Source organism: Perca fluviatilis, chromosome 5, assembly GCF_010015445.1.
Source record: "Perca fluviatilis chromosome 5, GENO_Pfluv_1.0, whole genome shotgun sequence".
Classification (NCBI taxonomy): domain Eukaryota; kingdom Metazoa; phylum Chordata; class Actinopteri; order Perciformes; family Percidae; genus Perca; species Perca fluviatilis.
The window spans coordinates 10881616-10903912 of record NC_053116.1 but is presented as its reverse complement, the minus strand read 5'-3'; the positions used below and the strand labels follow the sequence as shown (position 1 = coordinate 10903912).

The 22297-nt window shown below is 43.6% G+C and overlaps 1 protein-coding gene across 4 annotated transcripts in view; it reads left to right on the top strand.

Annotated features, from left to right (window-relative positions):
* Positions 1 to 22297, top strand: part of si:dkey-261h17.1 — a 39069-nt gene that overhangs the window by 3014 nt on the left and 13758 nt on the right. For 2 of the 4 annotated variants that reach the window (XM_039801697.1, XM_039801699.1), the window contains exon 2: positions 13002 to 13116. In XM_039801697.1, coding sequence (XP_039657631.1) covers positions 13035 to 13116 — 82 coding nt within the window. In that variant the 5' untranslated portion in view covers positions 13002 to 13034. Of the gene's footprint in view, positions 1 to 8130; positions 8149 to 12852; positions 13117 to 22297 lie in introns of those variants that run through there. The other 2 variants (XM_039801698.1, XM_039801696.1) reach the window with 2 other exon arrangements.

Here is a 22297-nt window from a genome sequence, read left to right as displayed (position 1 = left end):
CTGTTTGCCACTGATCATCTTGAGGCAAATCGCTGCAATAGGGACTTTGTAGCCACGCGTTTGATCATAAAGAAAAGTTTTGTATTACCACGCATTGTGGTGTTGGCAGAGTTGCACTTCTGTAGACGAAAAGCAGTCATACTGTAGGTTCGATTTGACTTTCAAATTTTAAGTTTAGATTTGATTTGATTAAAGGGGTGATCAAAGGGGTGATATATAGGGTATTTGACACTGTTCCTTAAGGTCTCCTAATAGGGTATGTAACATTGGTTGGGCTGAAAATGGCCCGGGTGCTGTTCTATGCTCCCTAATACAACCCTGTGAAATAGCCCAAGAATGAAACAAGAGGTTTTCTCCCTTATATGGTATGCTCATGAATATTTAGATGAGCTGCGCGCTGATTGGTTGACCACCAACTACGCTGACCTGACGGGGCTCCACGAGTGGCAGCTCGCGGTGCTCTGTACCCAGCGCACAGTCACCTTTTCTGGGGTAACCGACCCACCAATTACCGCTTACCTGGAGCAACACGACCGGCAGCTCGCAATGAAACGTGAAAAGTGTCAGCATTCCCTGCACAGCCTGGAACTCTGCATTTACGACCGCGGTTCACTTTCAATATCCTTGAAAAACTTCCAAACTTTCTTCTTTGTAATTCCCCTGTAAGTACACAGAGCATGCTCGCAGCTAAACCAGTGTCTGATGTCTACGTGACCTACATTCAGAACACCAGCTGGTCTCAGACCAGTGGTCTACAAGGTATGTCAATTTCGGGGCGTGAGCCAAAGCCAATTAAGGTACAGCCACAGAGTTGACGTCAACTATTAGCTTCGTTTGGATTTGCCCGTTTTCAGAGGCAGTTTCAAATTGTGAGATTTGCAGAGGAAAGTGGTGTCAATGGGACTTTGAGGTTCTCTGTATGCCCACCTTACCCACCGAACTGTCGTTATTCAACTATGACAAGGTAAACTCTTTTCAGCAGTGATAGCAATGCCACAATAAAGAGCCACCAAGTGTACTTAGTGTTTGAGTTTTTTTTAATTACCGAGGCGAAATTGAAAGCGTCATTAGTTTACCGAGACGCACATGAACACACCGTGGAGTCCCTTCCAGCCCACGTGCTTTACCTTCCTTGTTTGTTTACCTAAGTCACTCACTGACTTCAGGGAAGCAGGAGGGTTTTTCAGTTCTGTTGTTTCTCCATCATCTCCGACTCCGGCACTGACCATGGTGTCTGGAAAAGGGTCAGCTACCGGTAAGCTAACGTTACCCTGTGTCTTCAGCTGCATGCTACCAGCCGGTAAGCTACACCGTGTGTCTGCTGTTTATTTCTTCGGACGTGCGCCAGTAGGGTGGAGGGACAAAAAAAATAGATACTGGGGGAATTGCCGGTCCTGCTTTTGATTTCGATAGTCGAAATGGAAAGCTCTTTCGATCAATTTTCGATTTAAATTCGAAATCGTGACACCCCTAGAGTTAGATTTATGTTGTTGGAAATTTGAAGAGTAAAATTTTGAGGCATAAAATTCAGATACATCATTTCAATGCTAGACATTCAATGGCTTTTTAATTTCAAAATCTGATGAAACATATTTACTTCCATTCAAGTGTTACACAAACTAAGTAAATGTTGAATTTGTGGGTTTTTTTTCAGCTGCATATTAATACACATTAAATCATTCTCAACAGTGCTGGCACAGAACAGCCAGGAGGAACTCTCTCTCTCTCTCTCTCTCTCTCTCTCTCTCTCTCTGTCTGTAATGGCCTGTGATTGACCAAATTGTCCTGTGACAGCTAGATTTTCTGAAGCCTGAATACAGAGTCAAGAGGAGGTGCAAAAGTCTAGTTTTCTCTCAGACCACTTGGTTTACAATATGCTAAAAGATTATTATGACATTTTTGCCCAACAATGCCAAAAATAAAGTGCTTACCACGGCTCCAAGTAAGCAAAGAAAGTTGCAAAAAAGAAAGAGAGAGAAAACACAAAAAGCAGCACTGAGGCTGAACAGAACACAAGAAAGTGATGTGGGTGGTAGTGGAAGTTGGTCGGAGGGATATTGCTAACGAATGTGAATCCAGGTGTCATAAACTCTCAGCACAGGCTCTATTTATAGCCTGGCTTCCCGCTGTTGGAGCTGTCGTTCTCGGTGTGCTCTGCAGCCCGTCTCACCTGCCGCCCGCTAGCCTCTCTCTCATTAGAACTCCACAGCACAGCACACGCCGGGCCACGCAAGTGGGCGCTCTGCATAATTCACAGGTCAGAGACTCATTCGGCAGCATGTGTTAGCCTCACACACACACACACACACACACAAACACACACAGGTGCAGGTCGCAAGTCGCACTTACAGGCTCGGAGTATGATGTTCGAAAACAGCACACACATGAAAAAACAGGTGCATAAATGAGACCTGGGAAAAGGGGAACAGCCAAGCTATTAATTAACTGCTTCACTCATGCGTACATATACAACTTAAAAATTACAGAAAGTGCCCTCTCTGCCACTTTCTGACAAGTTCTTCCAGTTTTCTGAGCACTGTGACTGTCCCTATCGGCAGGCGAGGCTGGCGATCAGTGTCTTTCTCTGGACGCGATTTGTCCCTGCTCCCTGAAATGGTAATGAGGCTCCCCCAGCAGGCCCACTGACAGCCTCCTGTTGGGTGGCCTCATCTCTTTTAGCACTGCACAGCAAAAACAAAGCGGTGGGAGGATGGCGTCCATTCGACCCAGTGCCCCCGGTCCACCCATACCAACTGTGCTTCCAAAAAAAGTGCAGGCGTAAGTATTTTTCAGCTATGCAAATGCACAGGGACATTAAAATACACAAGTGCACCCCGGAACAGGCTAGTGCTGTGAATATGAAGTCACAGAACACGCATAATTTGATGTTGTGTACGTGTGTCTGCACCCCTGTGTACCCACACACACTTAGACATACACACAGTGACACAAACTCAACCACCCTGCTGCTCTCAGGCACAGGGTGCAGGTGAGAAACGCCTGCCAAATTTCCCTAGCTGGAGCACTCGTTTGCATATGCAGATGTTAATTACCATTGGTGCTTGTATGGGCCAATCAGCATGTTGCTGGAACAGCTTGTGCATCTCTTCCCCCCCCCCCCACACACACACACACACACACACAGGTCGCCGTTTCCACAGCTACTCCCCTGTCTGATAATAAAGATAATCACCTCCGATTTCCTTCATGGCTCATTTTCTCCCGCTCGCTTCTGAAAGGCCAGAACGCCGCTGTCAGATTTTCCACGCTGAGCTCTTATCAGCGCGCCAGGGCCGAAGGACTGGGCCGGTGGGGGGCGAGTCGACGCGCCACCTGCCACACACTCACCAAAGGGAGACAGATTTGTTCAGTCAGGGTCTCCGATATGGAGGGGCAATGAGTGCGAGATCATCCATCCGGTATGGTGTAATTGTTGTTGGAATAAAGTCCTGGCTGAGAGCAGGGTCAGATCAGATGAGATCGGCTGATGGTTGTTATCACACAGACTGACAGGCTTGAGCCTGGCCTGTTCAGTGTTCTGTTAGAAAGTAGGTTTTCAAAAACCTTGAAATTAAGACTTAGTCCACTAAATCAATAGATGATATCCATCAGATATTTCAGAGTGCGTTATCCTAAGCCCTTCATGGTAGTTAAAATGTCCAAAAGGTGATCAATCCGGATATTAAAACATAAGCTTCCATGCAAGGCTGGGCGATATATCGACATGAATATATGAGACTCAATATCGTCCTAAATTTTGGATATTGTAATATGACACAAGCGTTGTCTTCTCCTGGTTGCATTACAGTAAAGTGATGTCATTTTCTGAACTTACCAGACTGTTCTAGCTGTTCTATTATTTGCCATTACCATTACTTAGTCATTATATCCACTTTACTGATGATTATTTATCAAAAATCTCATTGTATATTTTGTGAAAGCACCGATATAAACCCTTCAATATCGCCGCAATATCTATGTATTTGGTCAAAAATATAGTGATATTATAGAGACTCCTTGAACATAGTCTGTTGTCATTAAACATGTTGCACACTGTATATTCACACGATACGTCTTGAAGCAACCCAATCTGTCATGGGCCCACACAATAGATCCAATCTAATCTCTCCCCCCCCCACACACTTTTTTTTCTGTCTCCCTCCTCGTGCTCCCTTGAATCCATTGTCCAGATAGAAACGTGCCTAGGATTGCAAGGGCTCGCTTTCGGCACACTTCTTTGAGAATTATTTAAGGCTTAGGAGTTTCTCTGAAATGAATATTTGATGTGGAGGACCTGAGCGTCTCCCGACGAGCCCAGAGCAACACTTCAGAGAATGACTGGGGTGAGGTGTATAGCTCCTTGCTTCAAAACACACACACACACACACACACACACACACACACACACACACACACACACACCACCTCATCCACTCGCCATATCCAAAAAACACTCCAGATGTTTTATGTTGGGTTATTGGATGATTGTAAAGGCGATCTGATCTGATCTGATCTTGGATGCGTGTTGAAGGAGATTGTTCTTTTATTTGCCCTCTTCCTTTACCTATTGGCTTAGTTCAGCTTTCTTCGATTGGGGTGATTTTATCTTTTAGGCATGCATTGCGCATGTTGTCATACTTTCTAATGTATGACATGCTGACAGGTTCATGGCTTGGCATTATCCAACTCCATATCTATTCTATTTTGGGGGGATTTAACACAAGAGGACATCTTTAGTTTTATGCTGTTGCCACAAGAGTGCAGAGTTGAGTCATTCAGAAATTTCTCTTCTGTCTGTGACCGGCATGAGATGCCTTTAAAAGCCTGGTCCTGTAGTGCCATCTCATGGTTTGCTGCTGAAATAGCTTTGGGGTCATATTTCCTTATGACTCAGAAAACCCCCAGAAATAAAACCAGTTAAATTAGGAGCTTGCAACATGTTTATTTTGTGTAAACACCTGCATTCAACAGTCCAGTCGGAGTCATTTAAAAAAAAAAATAAGAATAGTCCTTCATATTGTGGTGAAAAAGATGAATAATAAAAAATGTTTAACATCTGTTTCAGCAAAGCTATATTTGAACTTTGTGTAGATTTTAATGGGGCCCCTAGAGACCATAATATCAGTCAATACAACTGGCTAGAATTACCAAGTTCTTCCTTCACTGAAAGACCACGGTTAACTGCTGACAGTTTGACTGATGTGAAAGTACTTCAGAGATGAATCGAACAGATACATGTAATGAGAGCCATCTGGGCAGCCAGCACTCTAATGAATTAATCCCACAGACCTTATCTGGCCATGTGCCGCCAGAACACACACAGTTTATTATGTACTTACAAGATGCCAATAGCATGGTGGGGTGCTCGCTTCTGCTGTTGTGCAAACAGCAGGGTTTCATTTTCTGTGGTCCCTCTTAGTTGTGATGGATGCAAGAAAGTTAACCAGTCCAAAAGCAAGATATTAATTTGGCATCAAAACAGGGACTGTTTTCGAAAAGCATGAATAGCACCGATGAAAATGATATGGTAACGTTCTTTCATTTCTTGTCCTTGTCCTTCTCCCCACCTCCCCCCCCCCCCCCCCTTCGCTTTTTGTGGCAAATAACAATCAGAATAGTTACATAACTTGGACATTAAGGACGAATAAATGATTGCTCAATATAATTGCTAAAGCTGGAATTACAAAATCCAAAATATGAGGCGGTGAAATACGAGCTGTGAAATGCCTTTTTTGAAGTGCTCGATGGTTTGCTCTCGCTCTCTGCAAGTGCTTTCTTCTGCATCGATATGCACAGACCCTCAATAGATACACTCCAAAGAAAATCCGGATCAGGGATTTAAAGCTCCTGAGGTTATGATTGAGAATCTCTGAGACCCCAAAGCACTCCCGACTTTCACAGCCCTCTCAACCTTGAGCATAAATCACTTCAAGATGTCTACCCAGCCACCCAATCAGAGCCAATTAGGTGTAGTTACAGGCCTGTAGAATTTGCCCTTTTCAAAAACGCAAAGGAAAGGACATGAGGAAGCTGGGGACAGAGAGGAGACTCAAAGGGAGGTTGGAGAGAGAGAGAGAGAGAGAGAGAGAGAGAGAGAGAGAGAGAGAGAGAGAGAGAGAGAGAGAGAGAGAGAGAGAGAGATGTATATTGAGAGGATATTGCGTTTTGTTATTAACATGCTCTCTTCTGAGCTGTGATTTTCCAAAAAACTGTTGCCATTGTTGCTATGTGTTGACTAACTTTCCGTGCTGAGTTAGGTATCTGATCATACGAGTCCAACGGCTGAGTATGCATGCATGATTTTCTGCTCATGAAACTGTACGTGCGTGCTTTGTGCATTGGGCTGGCTCGGCCAGCACAATGGGATTGATTTTTTTTATGAACAATAGGAGAAGTTTCCCTCCAGAGGCGAGTGCTAAAGAAGAACATCTGTATGGGATCAAGGCAACGGAGAGAACGGAGGAGAGTTAAAGGTGGGAGGAGAAGGAAAGGGAGGATTTTTTTGTCCATTAGGCTCTGTGTTTTCGGAAAAGTACAACAACGCAGACCTCTCAATCAATAAAGCGATCAGGTCATGCATATCGAAAAAGTAAACGAATAAGAGAGGGAATGTTTCTGCAGCTCTACAAGAGATTAGCGAGACTGTGTATCAGATATTGGGTTTATTGTTTCTGCGGGACATATTCAACAGCGTTGTGTGTGTGTGGATTGTGTTTACACAGCAACATTCTTTGGGTTTCCCAGAACATGATGTAATAACAAAAGCGGTTGAGGCCTCTGTTATATTAACTGTTTGCTTCTGTCTCTCCCTGGCCGTCCGTTTTTCTCAATAGGACCTGTCGAGATAATGTTATGGCGACGTCATCAAGCTGTCTTTGTGGCTTCAGGTTTCACTCTTCTTCTTTTTTTCGGTGACGTGGGGTCAAATGAATTGGCTGAAATGCTCTAGTTGATCCCAGCACCATTAGCTTTCCTCTTGACAAAGGTAGGCCTATATCTTCATTGTTCACACATTTGAGCTACCCCAGACATGAGACTGAGGCGTATGCTCTACAAAGATTAGCTCTCCAGAGCAGGGGTCCGCAACCATTTGAATATAAGTTATTAAGTGCCATTTTAAAATATTCTTGTAAATCAGTGTGCCACATCAGCATTTCGCCAGCCATCATCCACCGAGCTCGCTCAGGCAGTGTTCGCGTCGACTTCTTTTGAAGAAGTCAACAACAATACGAGCCAATCAGAGGCAGCGTAAAGGCCGATATGTGCTTCTGCGTTAAACCGACGTCGTGGCTACCTACGTAGGTACATGGAGACACGGACCCTACGCTGGACGCTACGCCGCCGTAGCCTGACGTGCATCTATCGAAAAAATGTAACTACGTGTACGTGGGCGACGCACGTCGTCGGCGCGGGCTTGGAAGCATTCCCCGACTCATTTCCTGGTTCTCCAACATGAAATCAAGGACAGGGTTGACTTTTCCTACTCCGGTTTTTTCGACCATGATCAGAAAGCACAGGGGGAGACACTTTGTTTCTCCCACTATGCCTCTAGAGTCGGCACTCTCTCACTCGCTCTACCACACACACACACACACAGGCCGGCCCTTCTATTCTCTTAAAGAGATCTAGAGAGAGAAGTATAAACTTCAGGCCACTTACGTAGGCTACGGCGAAATCTCTGCGTGGAGCCTCCGCGGGAGCATAAATCAAGCTTAAGGCGGGTTTTTCAGGAATGCAGAGGATGAAAAAGTAGATTGAACTACCGTAAAAAATAGGCTGTGCTCTTGCTAATGTCTGTGAAAGAGCTCATTTGGCGTGCAAATGACAACATTTCCAAAAAACTCTTTTTTGTTATTATTATTTAACATTATTTATTGCTAATGTGCCATTGGTTGAGCTATCGCGTGCCAATGGGGGCACCTGCTCCGGAGTATTTTGCGGAGGTCTAGCAGTTGTGTGTTGTTACCTCCATTATTGTCTTCCTGTGTCGCTCTTTCCTCCCAGCTCCCTTGGTGAGAAACTGGACTCTGGCGCTGCCCCGCCATTACTGTGCGGAATCACTTGTTCCTGTCTGTCCCGTTTAACACGGCCTTATGTAACAGACGTGGAAGGCAGGGCATAGGGATAGCACAAGCAACAAGGTTAAGGGTGAGTATAAATATATTTCCATGTTTGTCTTTTCGCTGGTTTGGGGGTCATTGCCGGGTCTGTCTGCACACTTCATTACTCGCAGGTCAGGGTGGATTCCTGGCTGTTCGGAAACATCACGCACCGGGAGAATGGCAGGAAACAGAAGAGGAATTTAGATGTGGGAGTGGCGATAGATGGGTAGGTCAGCAGGATGATGAGGGGAGAGGAGAGGAGCCCATCAGACTGAATGGAGAAGCACCGGCAGTTTCATCACACAGAGAGGGAGGATTTTTCATTGTTTTCTCCTCTCCATTGGTCAAATCATTACGGATATCCGTGCCTGGGAAGTCTTTCCAAACAGAGTCCCTCTGCGTTCACCCTCCAACCCCACTGATGAAAAGGAAAGCAGGAAAGCCTCTCAACTTCCAGGAATGTTTGTTTTATTTAACAAATTGATTGAAGTATTGTGGCACAGATGACCTAACATTGAGCTCTTTTGACGGCATGGTGTTCTCATCAGCTTCTTCATAATTACCACTTAAAAACAACGGGTGAATTAACAACATAAACAAAGCGGTTGCAAGCAGGTGTTAAAGGTGCTCTAAGTGATGCGACGCGTTTTTTTTAGGCTACATTTTTCATCACATACAGCAAACATCTCCTCACTATCCGCCTGCTGCCTGTTTGTGGAGCCTGGGCTGTCTACAGAGACCGCGTTTTTTTACAGTGTGTTCATGGGACAGGCAGCTAAAGGACAGTGAGGAGATGTTTTCTGTATGTGACAAAAAAATGTTGTAGCCTAAAAAACGCGTGGCATCACTTAGAGCACCTTTAAGTAAAAACCTGTTAATTCATAAAAGGCAGGTTCACACAAAAAAAAACTCCATTCAATTATTTTCAGGTTTTAGTGCTGTCTTCAGGAAATAAAATGTCTTAGTATTCAGCATGGGATATTGTGACACATGCCACAGTACTTTATGTCCCCAAGGGGAAATAATTTGTCACAAACACCGTACGTCATGTACACAGCACGCATACAGAGAAACAAAAGTACAAACATAACAGAATGACATGCAGAGAAATAACACAGACCGATAACACGGACAAAGTGGCAGTGATTGATCTCGGTCTCTTGTTCAGGCACCAGGCTTTTGCCATAGCGATGCTCTCTAGCACCTAAGGGTCCTGTACCTCCATCCAGAGGGCAGAATGGTGAAAGGGCTGTTGAGTGGGTGTGTGTGTTGTCTTGTGCTTTTGTGGTTGTGATGCGTGCACGTGATGGCCTTAAAATTGAGATCTGAGAGTGTGGGTTTGGGGAGATGGATTAATGTGGCAGCAGTGTTGGAGAGAGAAGTTGAACGCTCTGGGCAGAGGGACAGATGAGGGGAAATAAGGCCACCACCTGGACTCTTATTGGGAACGGCAACTTAGCCACCAGATCTCTTCCAAAACGTGAACTTTTAATGTAACCAGCCCCCCCTCCTCCCCTGTATTTAAGTCTGTCATCCTGTACAGTCACATGTCTTGTCACGCTCCTATGATGGTTCCATCCAGCTGGCTTCAAGACTCACAAAATGCCAAAACCTCCTAAAAAGAACCAAATGCAAATGGGTCCCTGAGGGTCAGATTCTCTGCTACCATGTGCCGATCCTTGTGATGTCCTGGCAATGCCCCTTACAGCACAGAGATTATTTGTGCATTTGAAACGAGGGAGAAAGAGATAAGAGATAAAGGAAGGGAGGAAGGAAGGGAGAAAGAAAGATATAGAAGTTAAATCTGTCACAAACAAATGTCATGCCGGAGGAGAAGTTGGAAGATAGATGTGAAAACATGGTGAATACATATATCCGCATATTTATATTACTCTGTCCAGTTTACTGGTGTATTGTAAACTGTGTAAAAGCCCTGTATAATTATGTTTTCCAATTAATATACGTGTGTGATGATGTGAGAAAATATTACTAGAGATAAGCAGTTTAACTATTATGCTAACTGTGTTTGTTTGCTTTAACTCCTTTTGAGATCTAAAGCTCAGCATAGGGATGTTTTTTTTATATAAAAATGTAACACAGCTGTTTATGAAATTGTCTTTTAATTAGTTCAATGAGTACTTTTTGACTGTCACTTAACACAATTGTTTGACTCTTAATTTGTTCCGCTCCCCCCCCCTCCCCCCAAAGAGTGTTAGATGTTTCTCCTTGAAACAGTGCCACACTAAATCTGAAAAAGCACACTTAAATCACTGAAAAAAGTACATTTTGATTTTCACAGTGAGGCATGTTCAAGACATCTTAAAGTTTTGGACTTAAATGTTTTTAATATTGCAAATATATAAATGCAGACATTATTTAAAACACAGTTATTACAGAAATGTCCCCACTTTGTAAATCCTAGCTTGAGTTTTATTAATTGTGAATGGGATTTCAAGGCCCTGCTTAATAAACTTTAACAAGTCTCTGGTCTGAAACATACAGGGTGACCAGCAGGAGCGCCCGTTCCCAGACACCAGCCTGTTCTTGGCTCGACTCAGACCCATATGGCTGCATTGTTTGAAAACCAGGCTCCAGGCAGTCCTCAAAAACCCAGCGGTGGGATTGCAGTGCTTCCAGATGTGGCCTGCCTGGATTCTCTACGCATGTAGAACAGCACATCTCTGTGTGAACATGAACGGTGAACACCCCAGCATCACACGCCCACAACACGCCGCACAGCGGTCCGACAGTTTGTCACTTTCTGCTGATGTGGTGTAATTAGGAAATAGCACGTGTGTTTTGTCTGTGATGTCGGTGCGCGTGTGTTAACGGCGTTTTTTTTTAAAAAAGCGTGCGTGCACGGTACATGGAAGCATGCATGTGTACTTCTGCGGTTCAATGGATGACTCACTGTAGGCTGTTAGTCATCTGTCCAGGGACGCACAAAAAGCGGGGCCAAGCGCTTTGTGTGACGCCATGTGCTTTTACAGGCCTCTCAGCTATGTACACAACATGGAGGCTGCAGGATAAGAGCTTCCTGTTTACCAGGAACATCTTCCAAAAAAAAAATAAAAAAATAGGAAAACGCTCAGCTTCTTTAACGCCTTTCTACAAATCCTGTCTCAAGTCAAGCCGAAGCCTGTTATGTTGTAGATATTTCAAATGTGTGCTCACATAGCAGCGCTTAATCCATAAATTGAGCTGGTGTACTTTTTTTTTTCTTTTAGAATGTTTGTCTCAAAACTGTGTGTATGTAAACTGCAGATCCACACGGGTAGAATTGAGATCCACAAATGCCTTTTCGAGTCACAGATAACAACTGGAAATTCACAAATATCCATTTGAAAGTTGCGTATGTTAGGAAGATGTTCACAAATGCTTTTCCTTTGTTTGTAGATGTGTGCAGTGGTGGGACGTAACAAAGTGCATTTCAGAGAGAAATATTGTGCTTTTTACTCCATTCATCTGACAGCTTTAGTTAATTTACAAATTAGGATTTTTGCACACAAAACACATGTATTTTATAAAATATGATGTTTCATTATAAATTAAATTACCCAACAATGTAACGGCCTACAAGTCCAGCTGAAAGGATTAGCCGATTAAAAACAGAACTGTTTGGATCGTTTCCCGTTTCTAAAATGTGAGGATTGTTCTGCATTGAGTACTTTTACTTTTAATACTTTAAGTACATTTTCCTGATGATATTTACATACTTTGACTTCAGTACCATTTTCAAAGCGGGACTTTTACTCGTAACAGAGTATTTCTACAGTGTTGTATTAGTATTAGTTGTTGTATTAGTTGTACTTAAGTAAAGGATCTGAATACTCCTCCCACCGCTGGATGTGTGGAATGTGCAGATCTTTGTTTCATTTGTGGAACTTGTTTGTGTCTTTGCAGAGCCGCTTGATATTTGCAAATCCTTTTTGTGAGTTTACAAACCTTATTTTTGTATTTTGTGAAATGTGTTTCATATTAGGCATATATTAAGCAGCACAGTGGTCCAATGGTTAGCACTGTGGCCTCACAGCAAGAAGGTACCGGGTTTGATCCTTGGTCATCCCGGGCCTTTCTGTGTGGAGTTTGCATGTTGTCTGCGTGGGTTTTCTCCCGTTTTCCCCACCACTAAAAATATGTTCCCCTCCCTCTCTATCAAGCTGATGTGTGGTGAGCGTCTGGCGTCGTAAGGCTGCCGTGCATCACCCAGGTGGGTGCTACACATTGGTGGTGTTAGAGAGTAGTGTCTATGATAAAGCGCTATATAAATGTAATGAATGAATTAATAATTATATTTACAGATTGCACATTTGCACACAGATTGCAAATTAGTTTACGCAAACTTAATGAGACAGACCACTGGAAAAGGCTTGCACTTGGAACTTATCTACTGAAGCAGCACCTGAAACTCTGCTGAAGTGCAACCACAGTGCCCAAAATTGCAGAAACGGTTACACCGCTAGCGCACAAACTGTGCAAACTGGAGTTTCCAACATTGTCACCAGGAAACGAAACAGCAATAAAGATAAAGCTCAACAGGTCACCCACTAAACCATCTCGTTCTGGTGCTTGCTGCACACACACACACGCACACACACACACACACACACACACACACACACACACACAGGGACAAGGGAGGAGGCAGGGACGGTTGCATTGGGGGAAACTGGTTAACAGGCAGTTAGAAAAGGGGTGTGGAAAGAGCAGAAAGAGAGAGAGAGCGAGAGGCCAAAGGAGTGGGGCCGTATAAAGAGCAACAGAACACAAGCCAGGCTTTATCCTGCTTGACTGTCCTGCTCACTTAGACCTCACAGGAAACTCCCGACTCCACCGCCCCTCACACACTCACTCATTATCACCCAGCACACTTTTTCTTTTTTTTTTACTCTCACACAGTCCCACCGACTGCGCTGAGTCTGACCAGAGAGGATGGCTGCGTCCATGTGGAGAATGAATGGGCTGTGGAGAAGGATGGCTGGACTTCTGGTGCTCTGCGCTCTGTTGCTCAGCAGTGAGTACTCTTATTGATTTAAAGTATCTTATTTTGCAGTATTATTTCACTCCAATGTTCCCTTTCTTCTATCTACAGTACGCAGAGTCTTATGTTATGTGTGGGGCCAAACTTTTTGCCCTTCTTTTCTTTTTGTCTGCAAGAGTCTCTAACATTATAGTGGGCAAAAATTGCCTTTCACGTCATGCAGAATGTGTACATCAACAGTGGCTTTCTACACACTTGTTGTGGGGGTTTGCTTTCATGTGTTCTACCATGAGGTTGCACACAGATGCAGAGAGGCATGGTTAGCGGCGGGGTGGCTGCAGACACAAAGGGTCTGCTCAGTAGTGGAAAGTTGCAGTTGAGAATAATCATGCTTTACATCCTGCTGTGCATCTGGGTGGAGCTAACCATGTGTTTGAATGTGTGTAAAATGATTATACAAAACAAGCACACAAACACAGCATCAGACTAGATGCGGGTATTTTTCTGTTGCATATATGCCTGACTGTGAGTTCCGGGAGTTCTAAAGATATTTAATTTATAAGTGAGTGTGTGTGTGGGAGCTGCATGCATGCAACATATTACAAAGTGACCACATTTAACGTGGATTCAACAGAGAGCAAAAATAGTTCCCTTAACTGTGTTCCCTGCAGATCTGCAAACAGTACTGTGTGTGTGTGTGTGTGTGTGTGTGTGTGTGTGTGTGTGTGTGTGTGTGTGTGTGTGTGTGTGTGTGTGTGTGTGTGTGTGTGTGTGTGTGTGTGTGTGAGAGAACATGTGTCCACTTCAAATCAGTCTCAGTGCCGATGCTAATTGCAGGGTGATGTATGGCTTGGACGGTGCTGCTGCCTCGCCGGTTGTAAAGCAGGACTAGTTCTAGTTCAGCCCGATGTAACAACTTCTGCAGAGCCATTAGGCTCCATCTATGGCAACAGGGGCGGGGAACGTTTGGGGGGGGGGGAGACGCAGTGGACTTGGAGGAGGGTTCCAGACTGCTGAAAATAACGAAAGGGTTTACTTTAAAAGGGAAAAGATCAAACGATGGCGGAACATGTTCGTAGTTTGCATGGTAAAAAAAAAAGGCACACCGCATACCGTCTGCATCGGCAGCTTAACAGATGGTAATTAGATTTACATGGAAATCTAATTAGTCTGGGCACACCCCACCAAGAAATCAAAGTCCCGAAACAGGGTCGACGATCTAGACACAACTTAGAACCAAGCATGTATTTTTTTGTTTGTTACTGTTGATTGGAAAACCAATTTAGCCATTCTTCTATCTTATTATCTCTATAATTAGGATGTTGTTTTAGGGTTGGTGATTAACTGTTAGGAAAATAGGAACAGTAATAGGATCTTACATGAACGGATGGCACAAGCGTCTTGCTCCTGTTTTAGGTTTTAGCAGACAGCTTCTGACTTCTACTTTTAAGAATATCACCAGGGTGTTGTCTCAAGACTGCTGAGCCATCCTCTATTCTTCACCACATCCAACAGCAGTCCTCTGATCACACGGACCTGCTACATTGTGGACACTTGTGTCCAACTGGCATTTTGGTGCGAATTTTCAGAGGCATGGCCCCATATGGCTCCGAAAAAACCGGTACGGAAAACCTCACGCTTAAATACATGCAATGGTTTATTGCTTTTACAAACTATTTTTTACTACGATCTCGCCAGTTCTACCGTTCTGTGTCGATCATGTTTGTGGCTATTTCTGTTTTTGTTTTGATGACATTTTAAACAACCAGCCGAGTCACAAGAGACTGATCTGTCTCCTCATTAGCTCTTTTTCACAATATAGGACCACGTGGCTGCAGCCGTACATATGGGTCAGAGGTCTAGCCCCCGATGACACCATTATTCATTCAAAGACATTTTAATGTTTCTCGGTCCATTACGGCTTTCTCATATCTACATGAAAAGGACTCTTTGTTAAGTGTATACTGAGATATGCAGAGGCGTTCCACTGCACAGCTCTTGTCGTGTCTTGTTCTCAGTGGGGAATCGTTGTGTGTCGGGAGGTTAAATCGATGCCACATCCGATTCGGTTGCAGTGATGTCATTAGCCACAGAAGGAGCGAATGGGTGTGGCAGCTGATCCTAGGCCTGTCTTGCTTGCTTCCTTGCTTCCTTGCTTGCATGCTTCGTAGTATTTCTACAGAACAGAAGATTTAGAGGTTCTGAAACTCTGGCGTTCAAACGTAACAAAAGATATTCGTATATATACCAAAACGCAGCAGTGCAAATGTAGCCAGAGACAGACTGATCTCATGAAGTGGCGTATGTATGACACGCCAATTCGTATGCCATTATTGGCATGCTCATATACTCGCTTTTTAGCGTGTTTATCAACGCCGTTTTGCCTCCATTGACTTACATTACCTTGCGATTGCGTGTGAATTGACACCGTAGCAAGTAGTATGAAAGGGCGAGAATCCGCGTAGAGAGGTTGCATGCAGATAACACGCCATGTTTACTCGAAGTCATGATATCAAGAGGCTGACCATTAACTTATCTCTCTGTCTCATATTTAGAAACCAGCAAACTCACTTCGCAAAGGCCTTACCACTCACCCGGCAACATGTTTATGGAGTCAGATACTATGCGGTTTTGCTTATGGAGTAAGAAAAGTACATTTTCAAGCCTCAGGCTGGGTGGCATCACAACATTAGCTTGGCAGAATATATGTTGTACTGTCATACCGAAGGCTCCAGCTGAAAAGTGCAATTAATTGTGCTTATCCAAGACTCCGTTAATAACATTTGCAGCCGGAAAAAAAACATCTTAGTTTGGATTTGTAGTCTAGAAACACTGATTCAGGCACACAGGAGTGAAAGGATGAGTGGATGGAGTGCGGGATGCAAGAGAGACAGGATGAGAGCCTTTGATGCTCTTGATAAGTGAATGTGTTTAACTTTGCCAATCACCTCGCCTCTCTGACAAACAGGTTTACTTTCTGCTCCCACTTCCCATGGCTGTCATTCAGTAGTTATGCAGATGTCCAAATATGTAGCGCCGAAATGGGCATGGACTGCAATGTTGGATGATGTCATTCAACGCCTCTTGGAGTATGTTATAAGCTGACGCTCTCTTCAAGATTTTGGGGGAAAACCTCAAACTTCAAGTCTACTGTGGAGAAAGGGGAAAACATTGCGTCTTTCTTATTTCAGCTAACGTCTACAATGATGTTTCTGTTGCTAAGTCAGGGCCCCAGGCAGCGCTGAATGAGCTGTGACAATTGCTGTTTGAAACCAAGATATTCACTCGTGGTTGGGAGATTCCAAATTTGGCATTCATATGTTCTTGTGTGAATATGCCCAAAAAGCCATCAGTGCTCAGTGGAACTCCTTTGTATCACACACACTTAAGTGGCTTTCAAAGGAAGAGAGATGCACAAAAACTCAGATACTGCCAGTGGTGGAATGTAACTAAGTACATTTACTCAAGTACAGTACTTAAGTAAAAGTTTGAGGTACTTGTACTTTACTTGAGTCTTTTCTTTTCATGCCACTTTCTACTTCTACTCCAATACATTTCAGAGAGAAACATTGTACTTTTTACTCCACTACATTCATCTGACAGCTTTAGTTATTAGTACACAAAACTTAGAAAATACCATGTTTTATTATAAATGAAACTACCCAACAATATAACGGCCTACAAGTCCAGCTGACATGATCAGACCATTAAAGACTTAGTTGGTTGACAGAACTGTTTGGATCGTTTCCAGTTTCTAAAATGTGAGGCTTTTTCTGCATTGAGTACTTTTACTTTTAATACTTTAAGTACATTTTCCTGATGATACTTACATACTTTTATTTAAGTAACATTTTCAACGCAGGACTTTTACTTGGAACTACTACTACTACTACAACTACTTGGAGTAGTTTTTTACAGTGATTGTATTAGTATTTTTACTTAAGTAAAGGATCTGAATACTTCTTCCACCGCTGCATACTGCAGAATTTTTTTTAAATGTAAGAAAACATGTCCGGATCCAAACCTTAAAAAGAGGGACAGCACACACTTTCCAAAGAGTAGAAATCAGCATCCATATCTTTCTCCTCAGACGTGTACAAGACTTTCTGTTTCTCAGCAAGAAGCTTCGCCCTGCCAACGTAAACTTGGGCAGAATATTGCCACTCTCTTTCTCATGGCCCTCGGCTATTGACCAGCATTCTTTCAGTCCCACGTTGTGATGAAGTCTGATTCACGTCATCTGCTGGAGGGTGTGGGTCTTTTCTTACATAAGCCTTGGCAGATAGTGGTCTGATGTCAGTCTAGGGTGTGTGTCCACTTGGGCCCAAAGTTATGGCTGAGGAGCCACGTGAGCTCGCGGAGTAATTAAACCCGGAGCCTGTGTTGTGTCAAACTGCCAATTTCCTTCAGTGATTTCTACATGTGAGAGAGCCAGGTCAGGCTACAGCTTAAACCGTTCAAATATTCTTACAAACTGCCTGTCACCAGTGTCCGTTCTGTTACCTCCTCTGCTAGCCGCCACCAGACCATCACCATAACAAAGGGAGGACATTTAAAAAATGCATTTTCTCTCTCTGAATTACTGTATCTTCCTTTGTAGCCAACTTTTTTTTCTCTAAAGAAAACGTATTAATGATAAGAAAACAAAAAACATGTCACCACACTGACTAAATGATCATCCAGCGGGAAAAAAGGAGTTAACTCGGGGAAGTAGATCATCTAGCAACAATATTTACCTAGTGAAACAAACTTAATGAAAAGCAGACGGCGTGCTAGCATTCAAATCTTCCTTTTCCAATTACTGCTGTTCTGGTGAGCTTATTGTTCCCTGTTCCCCTGGCACCCTGCTGCAATTTTACAGCTGTTGGTTTTTACCAGCGTAAAGGAGGGGGATTGCCCTCTCCTTCTGTTTCGCCTTCATTTTCAGCCCAGAAAATGTTGGCAGGACAAGGGCGATAGAGAAACTCCAGATATCACTGCAGCGCTCAGATCTAAATTGCCTGTATGTGCAGCTAAAGAGCAGCCCCGAGATTATAGTGTGAATTCCAAAAGCAAGAACTTGGAAGCACTCTCTGCTTCTTGTGTCATCCCTGGCTTGTCATGCTGGCTCAAAACTAAAACCTCCACAACAGCTCAGTGATCCTCCTCACACTGATTGATCCAAGGTGAAGTCATGCTAAACACCGGTGGAAAGCAATGGACACGTACAACACGTAGTGTATTTTGGATAGCCAGTCAGGGCTGTCTTTAAGGAGGGGTATAGTGTTTACCCTGGGGAATAAAAGCACTTAATGAGCCTTGGCTGAGGCCTTTTGACTGCCAGAATAATTGCTCCTGGTAATTAATGTTTTGTAAACGGCATGTCGTTGAAGCCGCGCTTTATACTTCCTAATTGAAATCACAAGACTGAATGTTTCCATCCACTTGTCAGTTGAATTATCTGAAGTTCGCTTAAAAATATTCATGCGAATAAAGCCGGTGAAAGTGCGTGTTCCATCCAACTGTTTTTAAAGCGAATAAAAACCTGTGCGTGATGACGTCACATGCTGTGTTGCGATGAAAGTGGTATATCGAATTGATTTGAGACACTTCAAGGTGTTTCCATTCCTTTTCGCACTGAATCGCACAACTTACAAGCAAACATTTGCGGACAAAGTTTGCTAGCCAAAATGGGCCGCGACGTCTATCTACGAATGATTAATATCGCACAAGTTGTAATAGTGCTTATGTGCCAGCTGATAGCGGCATATCAAGCTGTAATAAGACAACAACGACACTATCAAAACATTGCAATGATGATGCAGAAGCACGGAAATGCCAGACGACAACGATTTTTGCCATCTTAAATAGCCTTTATATTTTGCTCGTAAATTAAATTTAAAAAGTCTCTCGTCTTTTCGTTCGTCCACTCATATCTGTCTTTGTTGACACCTGCCACGTCTGCAAAGAAAGCGGAAATACGTGGCGGAAATGAATGAAACTTCTTTGTTTTATGGCGGGTAGCAACCATAAAACAACCTTGCAATTAATTATTTATTCAGCAAATAACGCATAAGCCGTTTACCGATTAAGAGAAAATCCGATGAGATCCAACGTACAAACTTTGTGTCGATATTCTAGCCCTGGATGCCAGGCGAACGAAGCCCCGCCCACAACATTTGAGGTCGGGAAGTTCGGTCTGGACTTGCGTTGTGGAGCAACTATGCTCGAACCAGAGCTGTTCGGACCAATCAAATTGTCAGGGTGGGCTTTACACGATGATGGACAGATGATCAACAGTAACGTAATCAACCACGTCCCCAAAGAGCGCTGGTTTGAATTCTGCTGCTGGAGAACTGAGATGTGTAGATTCCGCCATCGCGTCTATTATAGAAGATATCGACAGCGCATCCATTTTAAAAGAGGAACCAAGAACCGCGATCACGTATGTTTACACATTGCCACACCCGTCCGCATGACACGGAAATTGCCGCCTCTGCCTTTGCTCTGTCGAAGCCTGCCTTTGACTTACAGCTTCTGTGACGTCTGTCTCCGTTGCTCTGATTGGTTGTAGGTCTATCCAATTGAGCGCAGAGGCATTTTGTTTCCTGGTTCGGTTGAAACACGCCCTAATCACCGCCCAATGGAGCAGTATCAGACTCCTATTCTGACTAGAATCTGAGTATGACAACGTCAGGCTATCGATACTCATGAAATTCAATCGAATTTTACTGTTTCCATAAGGCATTTTCATTCAGTATTAAATAAAAAAATGTGTGGATGGAATCATGGCTTGTGTCCTTTGCTGAAGGTCCTGAGTTTGGTCTTTTCATTTTTACTGTATGTGTGTGCATGTATTTAACAGTATGCGTGTTTCTGTGCAGAGTTTGGCCATATCTGGAAGGCTGTAACATTATTGCTATTATTTCTCAATCTCCCTGTCCTACTTTAGCTCCTTAGCCTCAATCACCGTGGAGCCAGATTGTTTAGGGCCATAGGTTTTGATATCGTTTTACAACCTCTCCCCACACAGGCTCATGTAAAAACAGCAGCTGGAATGGGTCCATGGACATCTGCTTACACAAAGTAGAGAGCAGCTGGTGTTTCCAGTTTCTAACAAAACGGATGAACTGTTTTGGACACAGGTTTTAAGTTTCACTGCCCTGCTGAAACTATTTTAATGAGTGAATTAAGGGTTGAATAAAAACAATGGCCAGTAGCTGCCATCAATCATAATGTTGCCTTTTAATTATTCGCTTTGGTCCCTCTAAAGGTTTTTTTTTTCTGCCTTTACTTTCAGCAGCCCAGTATCACATGAAGGCAAGACGAGTGTATAAGTTAGAGTAACATTTTGAGTAAATGATCACATCAAGCCACTGTAACGCAGAAGACAGCCGCTGTGCTGTTCCCTCCGTGATAACCGGTAGTGTGTATGTAGTCTATATCCACGACCTTCCACTTCCGGGATTGATCTGTTGCCGTCGGAAATTCCACCGGATGTCCTTCTTTTCAGTTACCTTCCGCTTTCTTTGGTTGTAATTCTAAACTCCGGTGGATTTCTGAGGACTATGGTTAACTTCTCCTCAGATCTCTGCAGGGTAAATCCAGACAGCTAGCTAGACTATCTGTCCAATCAGATTTTTCTGTTGCACAACTAAAACAACTTTTGAACGTAACACACGTTCCACCAAAACAAGTTCCTTCCCGAGGCTATTTAGCAGAGGCGCCGTGGCTCCGTGTGGCACTTAGCACGATTTGATTGGTTTAAAGAAATGCCAATAAACCAGAGCACGTTTTTTCTCCCATCCAGGAATGCTGTGTGGACTAGCCAGACCCTCCTGCGCAGCGTTGTGGAGGAAGGTCTGGCAAAGCGAGACTAGTGCGTGTGTGATCCCCCTCCAGGAGTGTGTCTCTGTATTCCAGAGTGTTATCTGTAACCCCCAGTATGTTCACCTCTTGAAGAGGTCAGTGCATGCCGTGTGCTGTGACAGCCACATCCTGTCCTAGGATTATAACATTCCGAACCAGTTGTCAATTCCTTTTCAATTTTTCCTTTTGTCAAAACTTATCTTTTGTTTTCTTTAAAAGCACCAGGGGCGTGGGCAGGGTGGAAAAGTCAACCTATACCGCTCGTCTGTGCAGAAACAAAAATAGTTCTCACGTTCGGGGGCCCGAGTGGTGTATTCCTGGGATGTATTTTCTTTCTGTTTGTCACTGCAGTAGCAAGTAGGAGTAAAGCCGACTGTGTTGTCATGGCTACACTTTTTATTTTTCGTACAGACAGAGAAGTTAGACAATGCAATATTTGTGGCGTACTATGAGACCACATCATTACCTAGAGGATAGTTTTTATATGATTCGCAGAAGCTGTTATTCTAGCCTATAGGCAGGCAAAAGATTGTCTCTCATCTAGTGCTGAAACAATTTGTTGATTAATCTGTTAGTTGGGACTGTGCAATTCATCGAAATTGTAATCACGATTACGATTTTGGCTACTATTGATCACATTAAGTTTTGCAGATAAACTCTTTATTTTGTCTTGTGTTCTGAATTATTAAACAAAAAAGTTGAAACTGGAAAAGTATTAAGGGAAATTTCACAGTTCTATTGATTTCTTTACCTCTTTCACTGTTTTCTGCTCTACTGTTAGTTCAAGCAAAAATGCCAATTATTAAGTGGTTCCGCCTCTTCAAATGTGAGGATTTGCTTCCAATGTAAAAACAAATAATTAGTCTAAGCCTCATTTGTCGATCTTGGTTGGCCACAAATATGTCCACCCTCCCTTAGCATTTCTTAGTCCCAGAATTCCCTTGAGGATCTGTGAGACTGAAAAAATTCCTGAGTTAAGCTGTAGTGACATTTCTCCTGGTAGGGAATAAAAAGAAAGGAGTGAGGGGAGACTTCAGTGGACATCTGGAAGCCGAGGACATGGATAAGTAAGGAGAGGAGGGTGTGGCACATTCTGACAGCCAAGGTGTTGTCTCTGTGGTCTGGGTGGAGGTCAAATGCAAGATTTAGAGCCCCCATTGCCCATGATGTCAGAGACTTGTCATCTCTCTGACAGTACAGCACATATGCAGGGAGGGGAAGCGCTCCCTAAGGAGTACTTTCGGCAGCAGCTGTCCCCTGCTCATACACTGACTGCGCCCGTTTCATCAGGTGTGACTATGTTTGTTTCTGCTGCAATCCCCTCTCTCTCTTCCCCACCCTAAATCTGAGCTCTGGAGTGGCAGGA